We start from the raw sequence: 17,895 nt of genomic DNA, 5'->3' as shown, positions 1-17,895 counted from the left end.
AACCTCCAAAAAGTCCCAGATCATCTTAATATGGCGGAATCCAGGATTGCAATAAAAGAGTCCCTGTACCAGTAATTGACCATCAAAATTTTTACATTATCAAACAATCTTGGTATTACAATCAGTAAATTTACATGAACAACATTAACTACGAGATGAATTAATGCGTTAGTAAGGTGATTATGATTATATTTCTGCATTAACAATTATTATATCAAAATTGTAGTTTCTCCAATAGTTCAGACAAATAGTTTAGACAGTTCTTTAATTATTTATGTGGATATCAATAAGTTTAGAAATTTATTTTGAAGCTTATGAATTAGGTTTTAACAAATAGACTACTTCAATTTCTGGTCTTCAATCAATATTTTATAACAAAATAATAGCAAAAATATGTGTAAACTAACATGGATGAAAAACTCAGAGGGAAAAGTAGTCGCGCTATTTTTTAAAATTTTTTAAAATTAATTATACAAAAATTTAAATCACATTTTTTAAAATCACATGGCGTAAGTTTTGACGGTTGTGGAGACCATAAAATTAGACCATTTCGTCCCACACATCGCTTAAGAAACTGAAGATTTAAGTGATTTCGAACTGTACGACATCAAAGGAAAAAAAATGATTCAAACACGTTGGGTAGTTTGTGATTAGTCAAAAAAAAGCAGCTTTCTTCTTTTTATTTTTAGAGCCTCTGCTTCTTTTTATCGACCAATCACAAACTTCCAGCAGTACGTTTTTCAAAACAGTTTAGAAGCTTCCAAAAGCTTTTAGAACGCTCTAAAGGCTTCCAAATGCTCTTCAACTAGTCTACACCATTTCCAAATGTAGTTCAGAAAAGGTCATGCGTAATTCAGAATAAGGAACTGCAATTCAGAAACCATCAAGTGTAATTCAAAATAGGCAACTGTAGTTCAGAAACCATTAAGTGCTTCAATTCGGAAAAAATCAGTTTAAATTCAGAAGTCATCAAATGAAATTCAGAACATTGAAAGGCAATTCCATGAAATACATTATCTGTGAATAAAATTACCAAAGCTGAAACTCCAAGGCACTTTAATAAATTAATTTACTTAATAATACAATGAATGTTATGAAAAAAATAACACAATTTAGGTTAAAAATTAAACTGAATTGAAACTTTCTTATTGCAATTACTCTTGATATTTTCTGAATTATATTAGAGAGAGAGAGTCAAGTATAATTCAGAATAGTCATTTGAAATTAAGAAAGAGTCAATGGTAATTTAGAATAGTTAATTGTAATTCAGAAAATGTCAAGAGTAATTCAGAAATCGTAAAGTGTAATTCAGAAATTGTTATTGCAACTACATTTGGAAATGGTGTAGAAGCTTCCAAAATATTCTAGAACCGTCTAAGAGTTTCCAAATGTCTCTAAAGCATTCCAGAACCTTTAACATGCTCTTTAATCTGTCCAAAAAATATCTAGAAATTGCAGATTTCCAAATACTGTGTTCAACATTTATTATGCACTATATTATGGTCAAAAAGTTGTAGAATTTGATGACAAGTTAAGAGTTCTAGACACTTTTGCCAAATTTCGGTCATATTTATCTGATATTGGAAGTTAAAAGGTTGTTATACCTATAATTGCCTATAATAGGGTGTCTCAAATTCGGTGGTTATACGGGGTATCTCTAGCAAAGATAGAGCGATGCGGATTTCGCAAACCTGTGCTCGCTTTTTTTGTGTAACGAACGATGGTGCAGTCGTATCTTCCACAGGTGCCATCGTTTCTCAACTACAGGGTGATTTTGAAATTATGTCAGTTTGGAATGCTCTTCGAATTTTCTTTATTATTAGCGACCCAGAAAAACTACAAATGGTTTCCCATAGAAAATTTAACGTAGAATATATTATTAAATGTATTACCGTACTGTACCGTTTTTCTCAAAGAAACACCACTTTACACAAAAAAAACTGAAATGACTCGAACTAACAACTTCAGTCTAACTATCTGTCCTAGAGCCCAGCTGTTCATATAGGGAGTTTGGGAATTTTCATGAATTTGGCATTCTCTATTACACTTGAAGCCGTGACATAAGCCCTTCTCTCTCTCAGAAATAGGAGAACTACGACGTTCGAGAACGTAAACAAAGCAATCTACGGGGTAGGATACAGTGAATAATGACTATACGAGGTAACAAAACAATGGTAATACCAAAACACCCCAACTAAAGGTCCCTTTCGAAACAATACAGGTAAAAAAAAAACAGGTAGAAATAGTGATTTACGTCCACAACTACGAAATTAAAAACTACAGATAAAAAGCGACTACGCTAATAGAATCTACGTAAAAAAACCATGTGACAGTGTTTTCAGTTTTTTTTGTTAACTTAGGTGTCAGCTGACTGACTTTCCAAAACCATTTTGTATATCCAAAACAAATAAAGGCAAACCAATTCTGATTGGACTGGACCGTCAAACTAAACTTAAAAAATTGAGCTGGCAACTCCTAACTTACTTTTTCTCTATGTTTGCTCTGTACCCCGTAAAACCAACGAAATTTGGCCACCCTGTACAACAAGGGATTGCAGGAATTTAATGAGTTTCCCGATAATTTAAAAAAACTAAGTTAGAGGTAGCTTTAAAAAACTAGCAATGTTCGGTTTTGGCATAAGATTTGTATATTCTGGTTTCTGTGTATGTATTATAGTAGTAGCTTGTAGGCTAAATAAATATCATTATTATTATAAACTAGTGATGAGTAAATTACTAGTAAAGAAAATATTTTACTTTACCAGGAAAATTTGACCGGTAAATTACATACTACGTTTCTGGCAGTTCAAATTTTGTAGTGTTTTTTCAGGATATTGGATAGGAAATGTAATGAGGATTTCAAAAATGTGCTTTTTTGGATTTCAAACGACCTGTTACCTTATAAGAGACTTTGACACCAATTATCTCGCTGATTTTACCTGATTTTGTAGTGTTTATTTATGTCATTAGATAGGAAATTTAATTAGGATTCCAAAAATATGCTTAAAACATAATTCAGTCACTCCAAGTGAGTTTTACAGGCGGTTTTGTCCCTGACTGGCCTTTAAACCGTGTTCAAATTTTAGATCTCAATTTCAATTTGTAAATTTGTTGCACGAAAGTAGTTTTTACTAAATAACTCAGAAACGGTGAAAGTTACAAAAAATTTGCAAAAGAGCAAAAATGTTTGTAAAGAACTGCTAAACTAATCTCTGGAAGTTTCAAGCAAATTTCAATTAGACCCATAAATTTACTAGTAAAGTTGGTAAACTTTCCTGTCACATTTAATTTTACTTTAACTTACCGGTAAATAACCGCTCACGGTGAATTTACGCCCAAAACTGATATTCATATGTCTTTAGGAAACAATATCCGAAATAAAGTTTCATTGGACCACCATGTATATTCTCATAATTATCTTAGATTAACTGAATTAAGTACCTTACATAAAGCTTTGGCTCAGCTTTACTGAATCTAAATACAAAAATATTATTGGATAACAAGGCATTTTACGTCACTGTTTACCATAAACGCGGTTTGTTCCAAAGTTATATTATGGACACGAGAATTACTTACACACGTTTATGCTGTTAAAGCTGATTTATTTTTACATTAGTTAGAGGCACTCTGTTAGATTAAAATACTCTGTGTAATGTGTCTAAAATATGTATAAATGTAGTATGACTATAAAATGCTTAAAATTGTTGTCAATTTGGTGGTTTTGTCGACCATAACTAACGCCGTTGCATATTTAGAATTTATTAATGTAAAACTGATTTAATAGTTAGTACAATTGTATGACAAATCATTAAGATCTCTTTGGAGAAATATTCTAGACCAACATACTTTTATTATCAAACTAATGTTAGTGCACAATTTAATTTTTTGTACTTATTTAGTAGGTTAAATCAGTATTCCGTAGCCCAAGTTTAAAAGCTCATTTATTAATAACAATAATTGAATGAAGTTAAAATTTGCTACGATCCACTTGAAAACCAGTAATCGTATTCTGAACTGTGACGTAACAATTTTGTAGTACTGCCAATATCGGAAGTATCGATTAATTAATTAATTCAAGTTATGTGATTTAAATTTAGAAATTTTTTCAAATATATAGAATGTTGATAAGAGAAATTATAAATGGGATACACTTCAAACGATTGAAAAAGGTATTTCTTAAATGTCTCTAGTTAGACAAAACAAATTTCGTAAATTACTACAAGGTGATTTACGAATGAAAAAGTGTATGAGAAGTATCTATCTAATAAAGAACGACACAATGTCGTAAGATGTAGGATGATCAAGATCCCGTAAGATGTAAGCTGGTAGTTCAGGACAAAATCATCGAGCAAGTCTCAAAATTCAAATATCTGGGTATGGATCTGTCGAGTTAAATAGCACAAGACATTTGAATGTGACATACCAATTTTTTGAGAAAATTGGGTAGTACAAACTAAACAAATCAAACATTAAAAACCAAAGAAGAACAAATTTATAATAATGCGGTTTATTTTTAAATTGCCATACGTAGAATTTTTATCAATGAAAACGTGTAATTAGCGAAACTAATTATTGGTTTAAGGATTATAACACGAGTGGTTATTACGTCTTGATTGTTTAGTTATTATAATTAGACTGATGTAATTCAAATGCTACATAGTAAGTTTGAGATTAACACGATATGTGCTTATTACAGAGCAGGTTTCCGAAAAATGTTGACAAACTAAAAACATATGCTGAACAGTTTATTTCATTCAAAAGTGTAATTTTTTTGCCAATACAGTACTTAAGATACAAACTAAATCATAGATAGAAACTGAAAATAAAAAAAAAATTACATGGAATATGATGATTTAGTTTGATACATTTTTTGAAAGAGAATTGAATTTTACATTTGTATTGTTTTTGGAACAATTTTTTGAATTTTTCCAGCCCTTTACAAACAATCCAACTAATTTTAAACTTATCATGTATTTTAAGAAAATTGCATATATTAATTTCTTTCTGCTGCTCTCAAATATCTCTGGTATTATTAACATCTGACTTTCTTGCGTGACAAGTCTTTCTTTGTTTACTGAAATATTTGAAACACACTTTTGCACAAAAGGAAAAAAGTGTGAAGCCTATTTTGATCCTTATTAAGACTAAAACACTCAAATCACTTTTCACCTAAAGCATAATTTTATTTATAGCAAAAATTCATATTATTTATCATTTAAGTACAGCCTGAACGCTCTGTATTTCCATTCATTCATCACGACCCAGTACCAACGCAAAGGACGCATATTTTTTTAGGTACCGGTACTTTCTCCTCCGGATAACATTATTGTTAGGATAATTTTTATAGAAATGAGAGAATTGGCCAATAGCAGCTTCTGATTTCACGGTTTCCATTTAAATTAATCTATTATGAATAAAGTTATTATGTACTGAAAGTATTGGCTCTTAGTATATGTTGGTATAAGCATCACCAACTCAACAAAACCATTCTCTAGCATGATAAATTATTTTGTGTATACTTTTTTTAAACTGTATTCCATAACCATAAATATTTTAAAAGAAAACAACAGAACACAAATAGGAAATACACAAAGTAAAAAAAAAATTACAAGGATACAGTACCTGGAATCAAACACACACATTACACTACAATTACAACAACCGCGTGTTGTATTGTTGAAATTGATCTGCCGCGTCCATCAAATATCAATTTCAACTTAAACATCAATGGTTCAAAATATGATAATGTTTGTTCGATAAGAGGAAATTGAAGTATAACCACTTAAAATTCATGAAATCTTAGATACGAAAGTCTTGAAATATGTAGTATTATACATATAAGTATACTGGCTGTCTGATTTTGGAGTTATTTGAAAGAGTTATTTCAAAAAGGTGGTCCGTGGGAGAACACTGGACACCTAATTAAATTTCCTTCCTCTTTGAAATATCGTCGACAAGTAGGACCCGTCAGGATACTCTGATGGGTATTTGACTTGACTGTCAGCTGATGTCAGGAAGGGGAGCTAAAATTAAGTTCTTTGACAAGCTTTATACCTATAATTCTGTCATATATACAGATGTGGTGCAAAGGAGAGGATCTCTTTGCTATTGGCGATCCCCACATAGAATGTTGGCACTTTTGAGAACCCAATTTTCTGTTCCTGTTCCTTTTAATCGATGGCGCTAGAATCCATGAGCTAGACGAGCAGAACAATCGTCTAGTTCATGGATTCACTGGAACACTGTAAATTTTTTAACTGGTGGTAAACTGAGATATTGTCAAGAGGTAAGGTACCACTCAACCATAACATGGTCATTCTGTTTGTCAATGGAAAGAATGTCACGTGGGTAATTGTTTGGCTGGTCCAAGTGCACTGCATGATTTCAATTGACAGTTTGTCACATGATCGTTCCTTTGCAAATGGTAATGAGATCACGTGGTGTCTAATGTAACACTCCTTGCAAAAAAGCATTTTTTATTATTTTAGCTAACTTGCGAGACGGAACCATAACATAATATTATGCAACATCGCAATCAAATAAAGTAGCTCAGTTCACACATGTAAATAAAATTTAACATGGCGCTCATAACAGAAATCAAAAGTAATGATGATGGCGAAGAGCGGAAACGTCTGTTTTAACATTTAAACTTACTTATCAAATAACACAACACACCTAATAAAAATACAGAGTGGTCTTATAAGACATTAAATTTAAAATAAAAATATTAAAACATATGTTTGTATCATAATTAAAAAACCGACGACGCTAGAAAAAAACTGACTACTCCACTGGATTTCACGAAAAAATATCCTAAATTATATATAAGAATCCATCTTAACCTCGAGTTTAAAAATATCTGAGATTCGATTTGCTAAAATAAAATGTAATAGACTTATACAAAGTTATTGGGGTGGTTGGATCTTGGACAGTAAAACACGTTTATTTAACTAACTAATAAACTTGTATTAATACTAAAAGAGAGGTGAACATTATTGTAATACAACCGACCGACCGACACACGTATTCTAGAACATTCAAACGTCAATTATTTTTAGGTGGCGTTGCTTGTCAACCTGTACAATGTTGCCACTGTTACAACAGGTTATTTTATAAACCCAACACTCCCACGTAAAATAAACAGTTGTAACATACTACTTAATTTTTAGTAAATCTAAGAAGCACTTAATACCTAACTGACTTACAAATCTCTTAAATTTGATTACTGACAATGCTTTGGTGAAACCATCTGCTGTTTGATCATTGGTAGAAACATATTGAAAATTAATTAAACCTAAAACATATTGATCCCGAACAAAATGAAATTTTATGTCGATATGTTTTGTGCGTGGATGAAACACTGGATTTTTAATAAGTTTTAGAGCACTTTGATTGTCGACGTACATATTAACGGGCAAAATTATGTTTTCACCGAGGGCTTCTAGTAGATTTTTCAACCATATGGCTTCTCTGGAGGCTGTTGAGGCTGCCACATACTCAGCTTCTGTAGTGGACAAGCTCACACACTTCTGCTTCTGGCTTTTCCATGTTACAGCACTGTTGTTGATTAAGAAAACATAGCCTGTTGTAGAACGTCTTGTGTCTATATCACCTGCAAAATCAGAATCACAGTAGCCACTTAGATTAATGCCACAAGGGTCACTTTTATAGTGAATGCCAATGTTTAAGGTGCCCTTTAAGTACTTGAAAATTCGTTTAACAGCATTCCAATGAGCTGTGGTGGGATTTTGCAGATAACGACTTACTAGTCCAATCGAATACATAATGTCTGGCCGACTTACAATTGCCAAAAACATCAGTGATCCTACTGCTTCTCTATAAGGAATATTTTCTATTGGTTTGCCAAGATCCTTGCTTAAACTGGAATTAGGATCTGCAGGTACCGAGACAGGATTTGAATCTTCTTGTCCAAATTTATGAACAATTTGATGAATGTACTTTGACTGATGGATGAATATTGAGTCATCTTTAAGTCGCTCAATTTGCAAGCCCACAAAGTACTTTGGATCTTCAATTATGGTAATTTGAAACCTCTTCTGTAACTGAACAAGCACTAAGTCCAATTCTTCATCACTGTCAGATAGTAGAAGACCATCATCAACATATAATGCTAGAAAAACTTTTCTGTCAGTCTTAATGTAGACACAATTGTCAGAAGTACATTGATAAAAACCAATGCTTTGACAAAATTCCTTGAAAGTCTCATTCCATACTCGAGGAGCTTGTTTTAGGCCATAAAGGGCTTTATTTAGTTTGCACACTTTTTGTTTATTATTGTTTAATCCCTCAGGTAAGTCTATATACAATTCTTCACTTAGTATGCCGTAAAGGAAAGCAGTTTTGATATCGAACTGCCTCATTTTCATTTTCTGTTGTGCTGAAAGGGCTAAAAGTACTCTTCGTGTGTCATACCTTGTCGTGGGGGAAAAAGTCTCCTGAAAATCTACACCCTTTACTTGACTAAACCCTTTTGCACATAGGCGAGCCTTAAAACGAGGTTTGTGACCATTTTCAGCTTCCTTAACTCGGAAAACCCATTTCGTCCCAATTGTACTTCTGTTTGGTGGCAAATTAACTAACTCCCACGTTTTGTTGACTTCCAAAGCTTGTAGTTCTTCTTGTATGGCTGCCTTCCATTCCTGCTTATTTGGACAACTAATGGCTTCTTGGTAACTGGAAGGAACACTTATTTCTGTAAAATTAATCTCAGAAAAGTCAAGATCAAAGTTTTGACACAAATATTCAGGTGGATGTATATCTTTTCTAGCTCTTAAGTTGTAAGGTGATACTTGTTCATTGTCAGTGTCATTTTGTCCTTGTATATCAGGTTCCTCAAAATAGTTTGGGTCAAGGTCATCTTGAGCATCTAAATTGTCAGATCTGTTATTTTCTATTGGAAGTAGAACACAGTTTTGTCTTGGGGTTTTAAATTCACTATCTTCATTAAAAATAACATGACGAGAAACTTTTATTTTATGTGTCACAGGATCATACAACCTGTAATTCGTTGAATCCCCTTCATAACCTACAAAAACATACCTCTCGCTTTTCTTATCCAGTTTGGTTCTTAAAGTGCCTGGTGTTAACAAATAGGCTTCACAACCAAAAACTTTGGTGTGTTGTAAGTTAGGCCTTTTACCAGTCCAGTGTTCATAAGGAGTGGTTTCAGACTGCTTTGTAGGTGTCCGGTTCAGCAAATACACAGAAGTATTTACTGCTTCTGCCCATAAAGTTTTAGGCAAATCCTTGTCAAATAACAGAGCTCTTGCAGACTCCATTATGGTCCTGTTGTCTCTCTCACAGCGACCATTTTGCTCCGGTGTATAAATACCTGTAGTTTCTAAAACTATACCACTTTTAGATAAATACTGTTTTAGTGACTCATTTACATATTCTCGCCCATTGTCTACACGCACTCTTTGAGCTTTGTGCCCAAATTTAGTGTTGCACAAGGAAATAAAGTTCTTAAAACATTGGGTTACATCACTTTTATGTCTAATAAAATTTACTGACCTGTAGCCTGTATAATTGTCTTTAAAAAGAACATAGTATTTGGATCCTCCAATACTATCTTCACTCATCGGTCCACAGACATCGCTGGAAATTAACTCACCTGGTTTTGATACATGTTTTTCAGTGTTTTGGAATTTAAGTTTGTGTTGCTTGGCATATACACAGCTTTCACAAAAGAAATTGTCATTTATGTCTGTTATACTTATTCCACTTACAAGATTCTTTGTGAATAGTTCCTTAATGTACTTGATATTTAAATGTCCGAGTCTTTCATGCCATTGTTTTAAAGTCCCTGTAGAAACTACATTTACCTCAGTAATTGCATTTTTGTTCTGTAGGCGAATCAACACTCTATAAAGGTTGTTTTCGTAAGGTACTGCAGTAGCCACCACTTGGCCACTTTCAAAAATTTCGGCCTTCTGGTTGTCCTTAAAAATAGTAAAACCTTTATTTGTTACTGCACCTTCTGAAAACAGATTTCTCCTTAAGCCGGGTACAAGCCATACGTCTGTCATAACGCCTTTACACCAAGTCCCATTTACAAACTTCTCTATCAAAATTTCTCCGATTCCTTGAACTGGAAGTTCTTTATTATCGCCGAGTTTTACGAATAAGTTTTGAACTTTTCGAACTGATGTAAACATACTTTCCGAGTGACACATGTGTCTACTAGCGCCACTGTCTAAAATCCAAATGTCACTACAGTCAATGTCAACTTCAGGCACACTGTCATCACTGTCTTCAATGTTGAAAGCTCTTCCATTTGCAGTGTTGCCAGAGTTACCACTTCCACTTTGATGTCTAGCTCGACCACTTTCATGTCCACTATATCCAGATCCAGGAAAAACTGTCCCGCGCTCTCGTTCATTGTCATTTTGTCCACCGCTGCTGCTTCTATGAGTGTTACCTCCTAATTGTTGCCTTTTCGGACATCGGCAATCCTTTGCAAAATGTCCCCTTTTTCCACAATTATAACACTTCACATTTGTTGACGGTTTTCTTTGTGGAGGCCCTGTGTTTCTAAAATTTCTATTGCCAAACTTGTTCATTTGTGTGGCAGCTAAAGCGTAATCTTCATTATGTTCGCTTGTACTTAAATTTCTTTCTTCATCAAGTAATCTCGAGGTCAAGTTTTCAATAGTCTGTCTAGCTTCATCCATAGACAACCAAGCTTGTCGAAATGGACCATATTTTGGTGGAAGAGTGCTCATTATTTTTGTAATAACAGCAGTGTCACTCAACTGGTCTCCTGAATTTTTAATTTGCATTGCTAGATTTTCAACCTTTGAAATATGCTGAGCCATTGAATCTGTGGGTAGCATTTTGTACTGATAAAATTGTTCGTGTACCAACATTTTATTTGTCTCCGTTTTTACGTCATAGATCGAGTTTAACTTGTCTAAAACTTGTTTACTGGTCTCACAGTTTTCTATTAGTGAAATTTGATTTAGCCCCATTGCTGCAGTTATTATACACATTGCCTGAGCATCTTTTTTATTCCACAATTCACCCTCTGCAAATACTTCTGGTTTCGGGGTACTGCCATCTGCAATTCCATACAGGCCTTTAGCTCGTAGGGCGCACTTAACTTGGAATTTCCACTGTTGATAATTTTTGCCTTCAAATTTAGCTATTTGAGCAATATTTCCCAGATCGACGTTACTCATCTTAATGGATTCTTCTTCAGAAAATCAGGTCCAACTAGTTTTAACCTCGACTTCTCTTCTCGATCCGTTGAGTTGATTCACGATCCTTTGCTGCCTCAAGCTTTTATTGACGCCTTTTTTATTTTATCGATCGATACGTCCGACACACGGGTTGCTTCACTTTTTCTTTTACTTCACTGTCCAAACCACTCTGGGCCCATAACCTATTGGGGTGGTTGGATCTTGGACAGTAAAACACGTTTATTTAACTAACTAATAAACTTGTATTAATACTAAAAGAGAGGTGAACATTATTGTAATACAACCGACCGACCGACACACGTATTCTAGAACATTCAAACGTCAATTATTTTTAGGTGGCGTTGCTTGTCAACCTGTACAATGTTGCCACTGTTACAACAGGTTATTTTATAAACCCAACAAAAGTGTCTCAAATTACACTGGCGTAATGATTGACAATTTTTGCTAAAGAAATAAATGGTACGCCACTGGTTTTTAATAAAATACAAATCAATTTTTGGTTCCCCCTTCTATTTAGCTCTAAATAGCTCTATTTTGTTTTCTAACTCTCTATTTTTGAGTAAAAAAGTTTATGTTCATGCACTTAGTAATCATCATCAACATTGGAAAATCAAAATCAGACAATACGTGGTGTTGCTATTGTTAATTTGATTTTTGGTGGTTTATAAAGGCGCCACTGGAAAATTTAAAGAATGTTTTATTTATGGAAAAATATTTTTTTATGGAGGACAGTAATGTCTAAAAAGTTTCTTAAAAATATCCAGCTGTTTTGGAACAATTAATAGATAAAAATAGTTTTTTTAACACCATGTATTTTCCTTACAAAGGATTTTTTGAAAAATATCTATGATTAACCTAACGTAGTTGGGATACTATAGATATAAAAAAATCGATTATCATCGACCTGATATATGAATTAAACCTAGATAATTTCGAAGATTTTGATAGATTTTAGATAACATTTACACGCTGCTTACTAATAGATCGATTTTAGTTTCATAGAAAAATTCTTGAAATTGTTCTATAGTAAAAATGTTTGGAAATACATATGTATAGATTACAAAAAGTGGTGCAATAAGACCCAAAATCACTATAGTGATTACTGAATTCCTCAGCTACAAAGTGTTTTATCATAAGGTAACAATACAAATGAAGAGTTTTGAACTTACGTACTTGGTTTATATTTTATTATTTTAAATGGAAATGACACCCTTTTGACTAGAAAAGCGAGTAATCATAATTATAATCGGACTTTTTCACACGCGAAAAGGAAGCAAAGCATATTAATAACTTGCAATATGAAAACATTGAAAATTATAATTAACTGTAACAATATAACATTCTTGACAAAAATCAGTACTTCAAAAAACTAATAGTTTAAAAAACCACTGTTAATACATTCGAAAAACCAACTTAAAACGAAAAAGGCAAAAACAGTGTATTCGAAATGTCTATACAGTGCGTTTTTTCTAACGCGCAACATAGGATTTTACGTGTTAAATTTTTAAGCCCATGTTAGACCATGTTATTTTGGAACTACAAGTATAAAACTTGACGGGTGGCTGTTTCGTACTCTGAAGCTTAAGTAAGTTTACCAATTCGGCCTAAAAAGTGTTAAAAAGCTTGCAAAAAATCATCTTTTTTGGATAAGGTTTTATCGTTTCTTACTCCCTGTATGCATTGTTGTTCTTTGTTGTTTTTGATACTGGCACGGCAGGTAGCAGGTAAAATTTGGCGTAGAAAGTAAATCAGGGTGATCATTAACTTTATATCAAGAAAGTTAAGAACAAAAGAAGTATTTTTATAACTGAATTGTTCAAAGTGACCTCCATTTGAAGCCAAACAGTATTCCAAACAATCATAAAATGCCCTTTTGACGTTCAAAAGATGTCGGGTCGTGATGCAGTCAAAATATGTCACTTTACCTGCTACCTGCCCTGCCAGTATAAAAACAACAAGGAACAACAATGCATACAGGGAGTATGGAACGATAAAATCTTTTCGAAAAAAAATGATTTTTTTCCAGTTTTTAATCACTTTTTAGACCAAATTGGTACACTTACTTAAGCTTCAGGGTACTAAAGACACACCCGTCAAGTTATAGACTTGCAGTTCCAAAATAAAATGGTCTAACATGGGCTTAAAAATTTAACACGTAAAATCCTATGTTGCGCGTTAAAAAAAACGCACTGTATAAACCCTTACAAATTTGGAAAATATTGAGAAAGTGATAATAAAATAAAACAGGCAAATATAATACGCATAATAACTCAAACACACATATGGAATTTAAACAAAGCCGGTTTCCATCAACTGAAATCCTTATTAAACCATGCGGCTTGCGTCATGGTTGTCTGGGTTATTATATTTATTTAAACATCAAAATCTCACTTAAACATCAAATAATGAATATGTGATTAACGTACTTACCTTTGTGAATAGAAATAATAAAACTAACCAGATTTATATGGATTTTCACTGGATTGAAGCGCCGTTAACTGGAAAAGTCTATCGAAAATAGAATTACGTAGATTTCGTGAGATATTTCAGAAAGTGTACACAAATCCGCTGAAACGGTTTCGCTGAAAGTGATTTGCTCGAAGCTATCACGAGTGTTTTTTACCTTTTAATACAGTGGGTTAGAATAACAGTACACGCCAACGAGTTGGCTGTAATAATGTAATAAGAAGTCCGGTTAGACTATTGAATGTCTATTAGTAATTGGTTGAAGAGTAGTATCATCTACTATATGTGGTATTAAGCAGTCATTTTACGTGAATTTGGAGCAAAGTTAAAAACTAGTTAAAAATTTTTATTTTTACTCTCTGCGTTACAGTAAACGTACCAGTGTGTCAAACAATACATAAAATAAGCATTTACACGCATACTTAACCAGATGATATATTTTTTTGTAATTAAATGATAACATAACTTAAGCTTTTGTAAACTTCAGGTTACGATTTTAATTCGCGTTAAATACCTTATTTTTAACTAAGATATTTTAGGATTGTCAGATTCTTGATTAGGATGAATTCCTCAATTTGGATGTGACATTTCAAATTACTTTATTGCATTAGCAATTTATGACAATATACTTTTAACAGACTAGTTAGTATTTTATTGCGTTATGTTCATTTTCATGTTTGTTCATATTTTATATGTTATATGATAAAGTTTTAGTTAAATGGCCATACAGAAAAGCCATTTTTAATGATTCCCCATATCTCGTCTTACAGAAGATATAGAGTACTGCAGTTTTCACATCACGGTAGATAGTCGCGTTCTTTATGGAATAGGTAATAGAAAGCAATTTCTTCTAAAAAGAAAGGCCAACGTAGCCCATTTTTATTCATATAGATTTCACATTCTTAAGGACAATTTATAACATCAAGTTGGAAAATATTGAAAAATAACAGATACCCTTTTGGTCTTTTTAAAGTCTTTTTAAGCAAAATAAAACATAAAATTAATACATAAAAGTATGTGTGGTTTTACGACCCAGTGCACTGCAGTGTGGGCGCTAGACCAGTTCTGTTAAGAGAGTTTCTCTAGAGAAGAGAAAAGGATTTAAAAAGTAGGTTTCACTAATTTCTTTAGTCTCAAAGACTCATCATCATCATCAGCCTGTATTAATCCACTCCTGTCGCCTTCAGTGCCTTCGTTTTTACAACCAAGTGTAGCGGGAGCAAATACAGTAACATATCCATGGTCCGGCTTTATGCCACCAAAGAAGAAAACTGTGTAGATAACGATGGGAACTATCACCATTCTATCACTCTGGTGAAAACCTAGTGAACCATTGAAGGATTTAGTCCCCAACCTTTATCCACCACATACTCTTGCAGGTCCATGAGAGCCTTTCATTATGTTATCAAAACATTATTATTTACAAAATATTATATTATGTTCTTATGGATTGGCATAAAAATGAGTGAAAACCGCCTAGCTCCACTCCAAGGATAAAACAAATAAAACAAAAATAATGTCCATCTTATATCCTTAAAAATAAGGATACAACACCAACAAACCACCTTACAAAACCAGTTCAATCTCACCATTGGAAACTCGGAAATAATTCTCCCCTCTGTTGTTGTTCGTTTCAAACGTCGCGACTCATCATGTGTGCTGTCTCCACGTTTGTCTACAGCGGTCCTCATCACTTTCTCCATTGACATATTTACTAAGATTTTAATTTGAATCAATGAACCGGACTGGTGATGGTCCTCTGCTCGTTCATCCCTCGACTTTACCTTGAATGACCAGCTTTTCCATTCCATCCTTTCTTAGTACATGGCCGAAATACTTGAGAATACGTCTTTGTATAATTGATAGAAATCGGTCTTTAAGATTTATTTTTAGCTGTTGTAGAATTGAAGCATTTGTTCTGTAGACAGTCCACGGTATTCCAAGCATTCCTCTATAGCAGCTCATTTCGAAGGCATCCGGAAATATAAGCGACCTAACCAGCTTTAGTTCTCGCCCTTTCTAAAAAAACAGTAGGCGCACACGTTTTTCATCTGAGGAATGTTTTCTTGTAACTCACTAGTTTAGATTAGTAGATTATACAACCTTCTAGTTCCTGATAATGGGCACTTATGTGCTCGAAACATATCGAGCAGTACCCCCTAACATTCGAGGACTTAATACATTTATTGTGGAGAAGGCTGTGTGGTTAATCACCCCCCTACATTCGTACTTACACCTCCACTTTGAGAAAATGGACTACTTCTTTACCTTTTTAATTTTTTATTTATTACCTCCCAAAGCTGTTTTAACCCTTATTAAACTTTTTAAAAAATTTGAATTAACATACAGTGCTACATTAGAGGTGTAATCTTTGACTAAGTGTTAATGTGTTGGGAGTTGCGCCCCTGAATTTTTGTGGAAGTCCTGTCCTTCAGCCCTGGACATATGTTCTGTGGCTGATTGCGTGGTGGTCTCCGGTGGATCGGCCGTGATCTGACAAGTGAGTAACATTGGCATTTTACTTCCTTTTCCAACCTTCAAACACAAGTATACCTCTCTGAGCTGTCCTTTGTTTCTCTCTTGGCAGACTTGAGTGCTGATGATGGCCTAAAAGGCCAAAACCGGTTCACAAAGGATCAATAAATATTTGCACGTAGCTTACCCTTTTTACTGAACCACCCTAGTGCATTCACACATCTGATTTCAAATGAGACTACCTACTTTGTCGGGATAGGGAGCGGTGCTCTTGCAGACTGGGTTGCCTCAAGGCTTTACAATAATTAGGGTGCAAACTTTGGCGCCGTAAGGCCTCAGTTGAGTAGGTCGAAATGCTTAAGTGGAGTAACTATATCTAGTAAAGATGACCTATCTAGATCCCTGGTCGCATGGACAGTTTTCGCCCCAAACGCATGTGATGTGGACTTATCGCTGCCCGGTGGAAGGGACAGCGGGGAAATGGAATAGTTGGTTGTAGACGTCATAGGTTGCTTATGACGCACATTACGTGTTAAATGTAAATTGGTCGTCCGATTGAACAATGAGATGTGTGGTTGTTACTAGATGTTAGGAATGATTAACTTACAATGTTCGGAGGATTCAATGATTGATTGATTTAGGACTTTAATTATTAGGGAACAGACCACTCAAATACGTTTTTTATTATAGTTATCAGATCGTGTACCATCTTGACGTGCGGTTGATAAGGCAAGTGAAGTGGTGAGTTCTGTTACTAGTACATAAATTACAAAAAAAATCGGTATTCTGACTATAAACGCCCTCTTTTCTACGCTTACATTTTAAGCCAAGCTTAAGTTAAGGGTAGTTCAGATTGCAACTTTTTTCAAATCAATACCAAACTTAAACGCGGTTTAAAATACTACGCTGCAGATAGGGGTTAAATCCTTTTTACTAAAAGTAAAAAAAGTATTTCGACATTGTATCAGCAATAATCAGCATCAGCCATTCAACGATTACCTTTCTACCTATTGTATTAAGTTCACTGCTTGCGACCGACTGTCGGTTTATGCCACCTGAAACAAAAAGGAGGAAGAATTTATAAGGTAAAAGAAAAAAGAAGACGAAGACCGGTTTCGGTTATTTGTTATTGTTTATTTTACTGTTAGAAAAAAATGTTATCTTATTGATCATTGTTATCAAGTTACAATCACTGAATTTTTAGTTTTTAAGCTCTAATTTAAGTATTTATTCCTGTGATAATCAGTAATATTATTTCTTGTGGTTAAATTTGCCCTGTGATTCCGGTTTCCAGTTTCTGCATAGTAAAATGCACAGGGTAATTGTGTATGTACACTCATCAATTAATTTTAATTATTGAACTGGATACTTTTAGCTCAATGAATCAACAAATTGGAAGGAGCATAATGTAAATATTTAAGCAGTAAAAAATGTTATGGGTTGGCCAAAGCAAACAGAATGGAAACTGAGTAAAGGAAGTCCATTGTGCTCAAATAAAAGCAGTGCAACATTATTTTTAATACCAGTATTACTTTTTAAAGCGGTAAGTTTGTGTTTCAATATTTTAGTAAGAATATTGTGTAGTAATTAGGTAGAAGAATTTTTGGGTGTGAGTATGAATCCAGGCATGAATAGTTGATTTTAGTCTAGTAAGCTGTTAAAGTACTACAGCTCAATAAATTAGTTTTATTTGCTATGTTCTGTGGAGTTTTATACTTTTTGTAATTTGTTCT

The 17,895-nt window shown here is 33.7% G+C and overlaps 1 protein-coding gene and 1 long non-coding RNA gene across 4 annotated transcripts in view; one reads left to right on the top strand and one right to left on the bottom strand.

Annotated features, from left to right (window-relative positions):
* Positions 1-14,671: 14,671 nt before the first annotated feature.
* Positions 14,672-17,895, bottom strand: part of LOC145726483 (uncharacterized) — a 19,961-nt gene continuing 16,737 nt past the window's right edge. The window contains exons 2-3 of the long non-coding RNA XR_014177605.1: positions 16,350-17,217; positions 14,672-16,294 (exon numbers count right to left, since the gene is read on the bottom strand). This is a non-coding gene — a long non-coding RNA (uncharacterized LOC145726483). The remainder of the gene's footprint in view (positions 16,295-16,349; positions 17,218-17,895) is intronic.
* Positions 17,277-17,895, top strand: part of LOC145726413 (citramalyl-CoA lyase, mitochondrial-like) — a 17,516-nt gene continuing 16,897 nt past the window's right edge. The window contains exons 1-2 of one of the 3 annotated variants that reach the window (XM_081975492.1): positions 17,277-17,480; positions 17,538-17,705. In XM_081975492.1, the coding sequence (XP_081831618.1) occupies positions 17,598-17,705 (108 nt within the window). In that variant the 5' untranslated portion in view covers positions 17,277-17,480; positions 17,538-17,597. Of the gene's footprint in view, positions 17,489-17,537; positions 17,706-17,895 lie in introns of those variants that run through there. The other 2 variants (XM_081975483.1, XM_081975461.1) reach the window with 2 other exon arrangements.

This window comes from Ips typographus, linkage group LG1 (genome assembly GCF_016097725.1).
Source record: "Ips typographus isolate SLU linkage group LG1, UJ_Ityp_2.0, whole genome shotgun sequence".
Classification (NCBI taxonomy): Eukaryota; Metazoa; Arthropoda; class Insecta; order Coleoptera; family Curculionidae; genus Ips; species Ips typographus.
The sequence above is the reverse complement of the archived record's forward strand: the minus strand, read 5'-3'. Positions and strand labels throughout refer to the sequence as shown.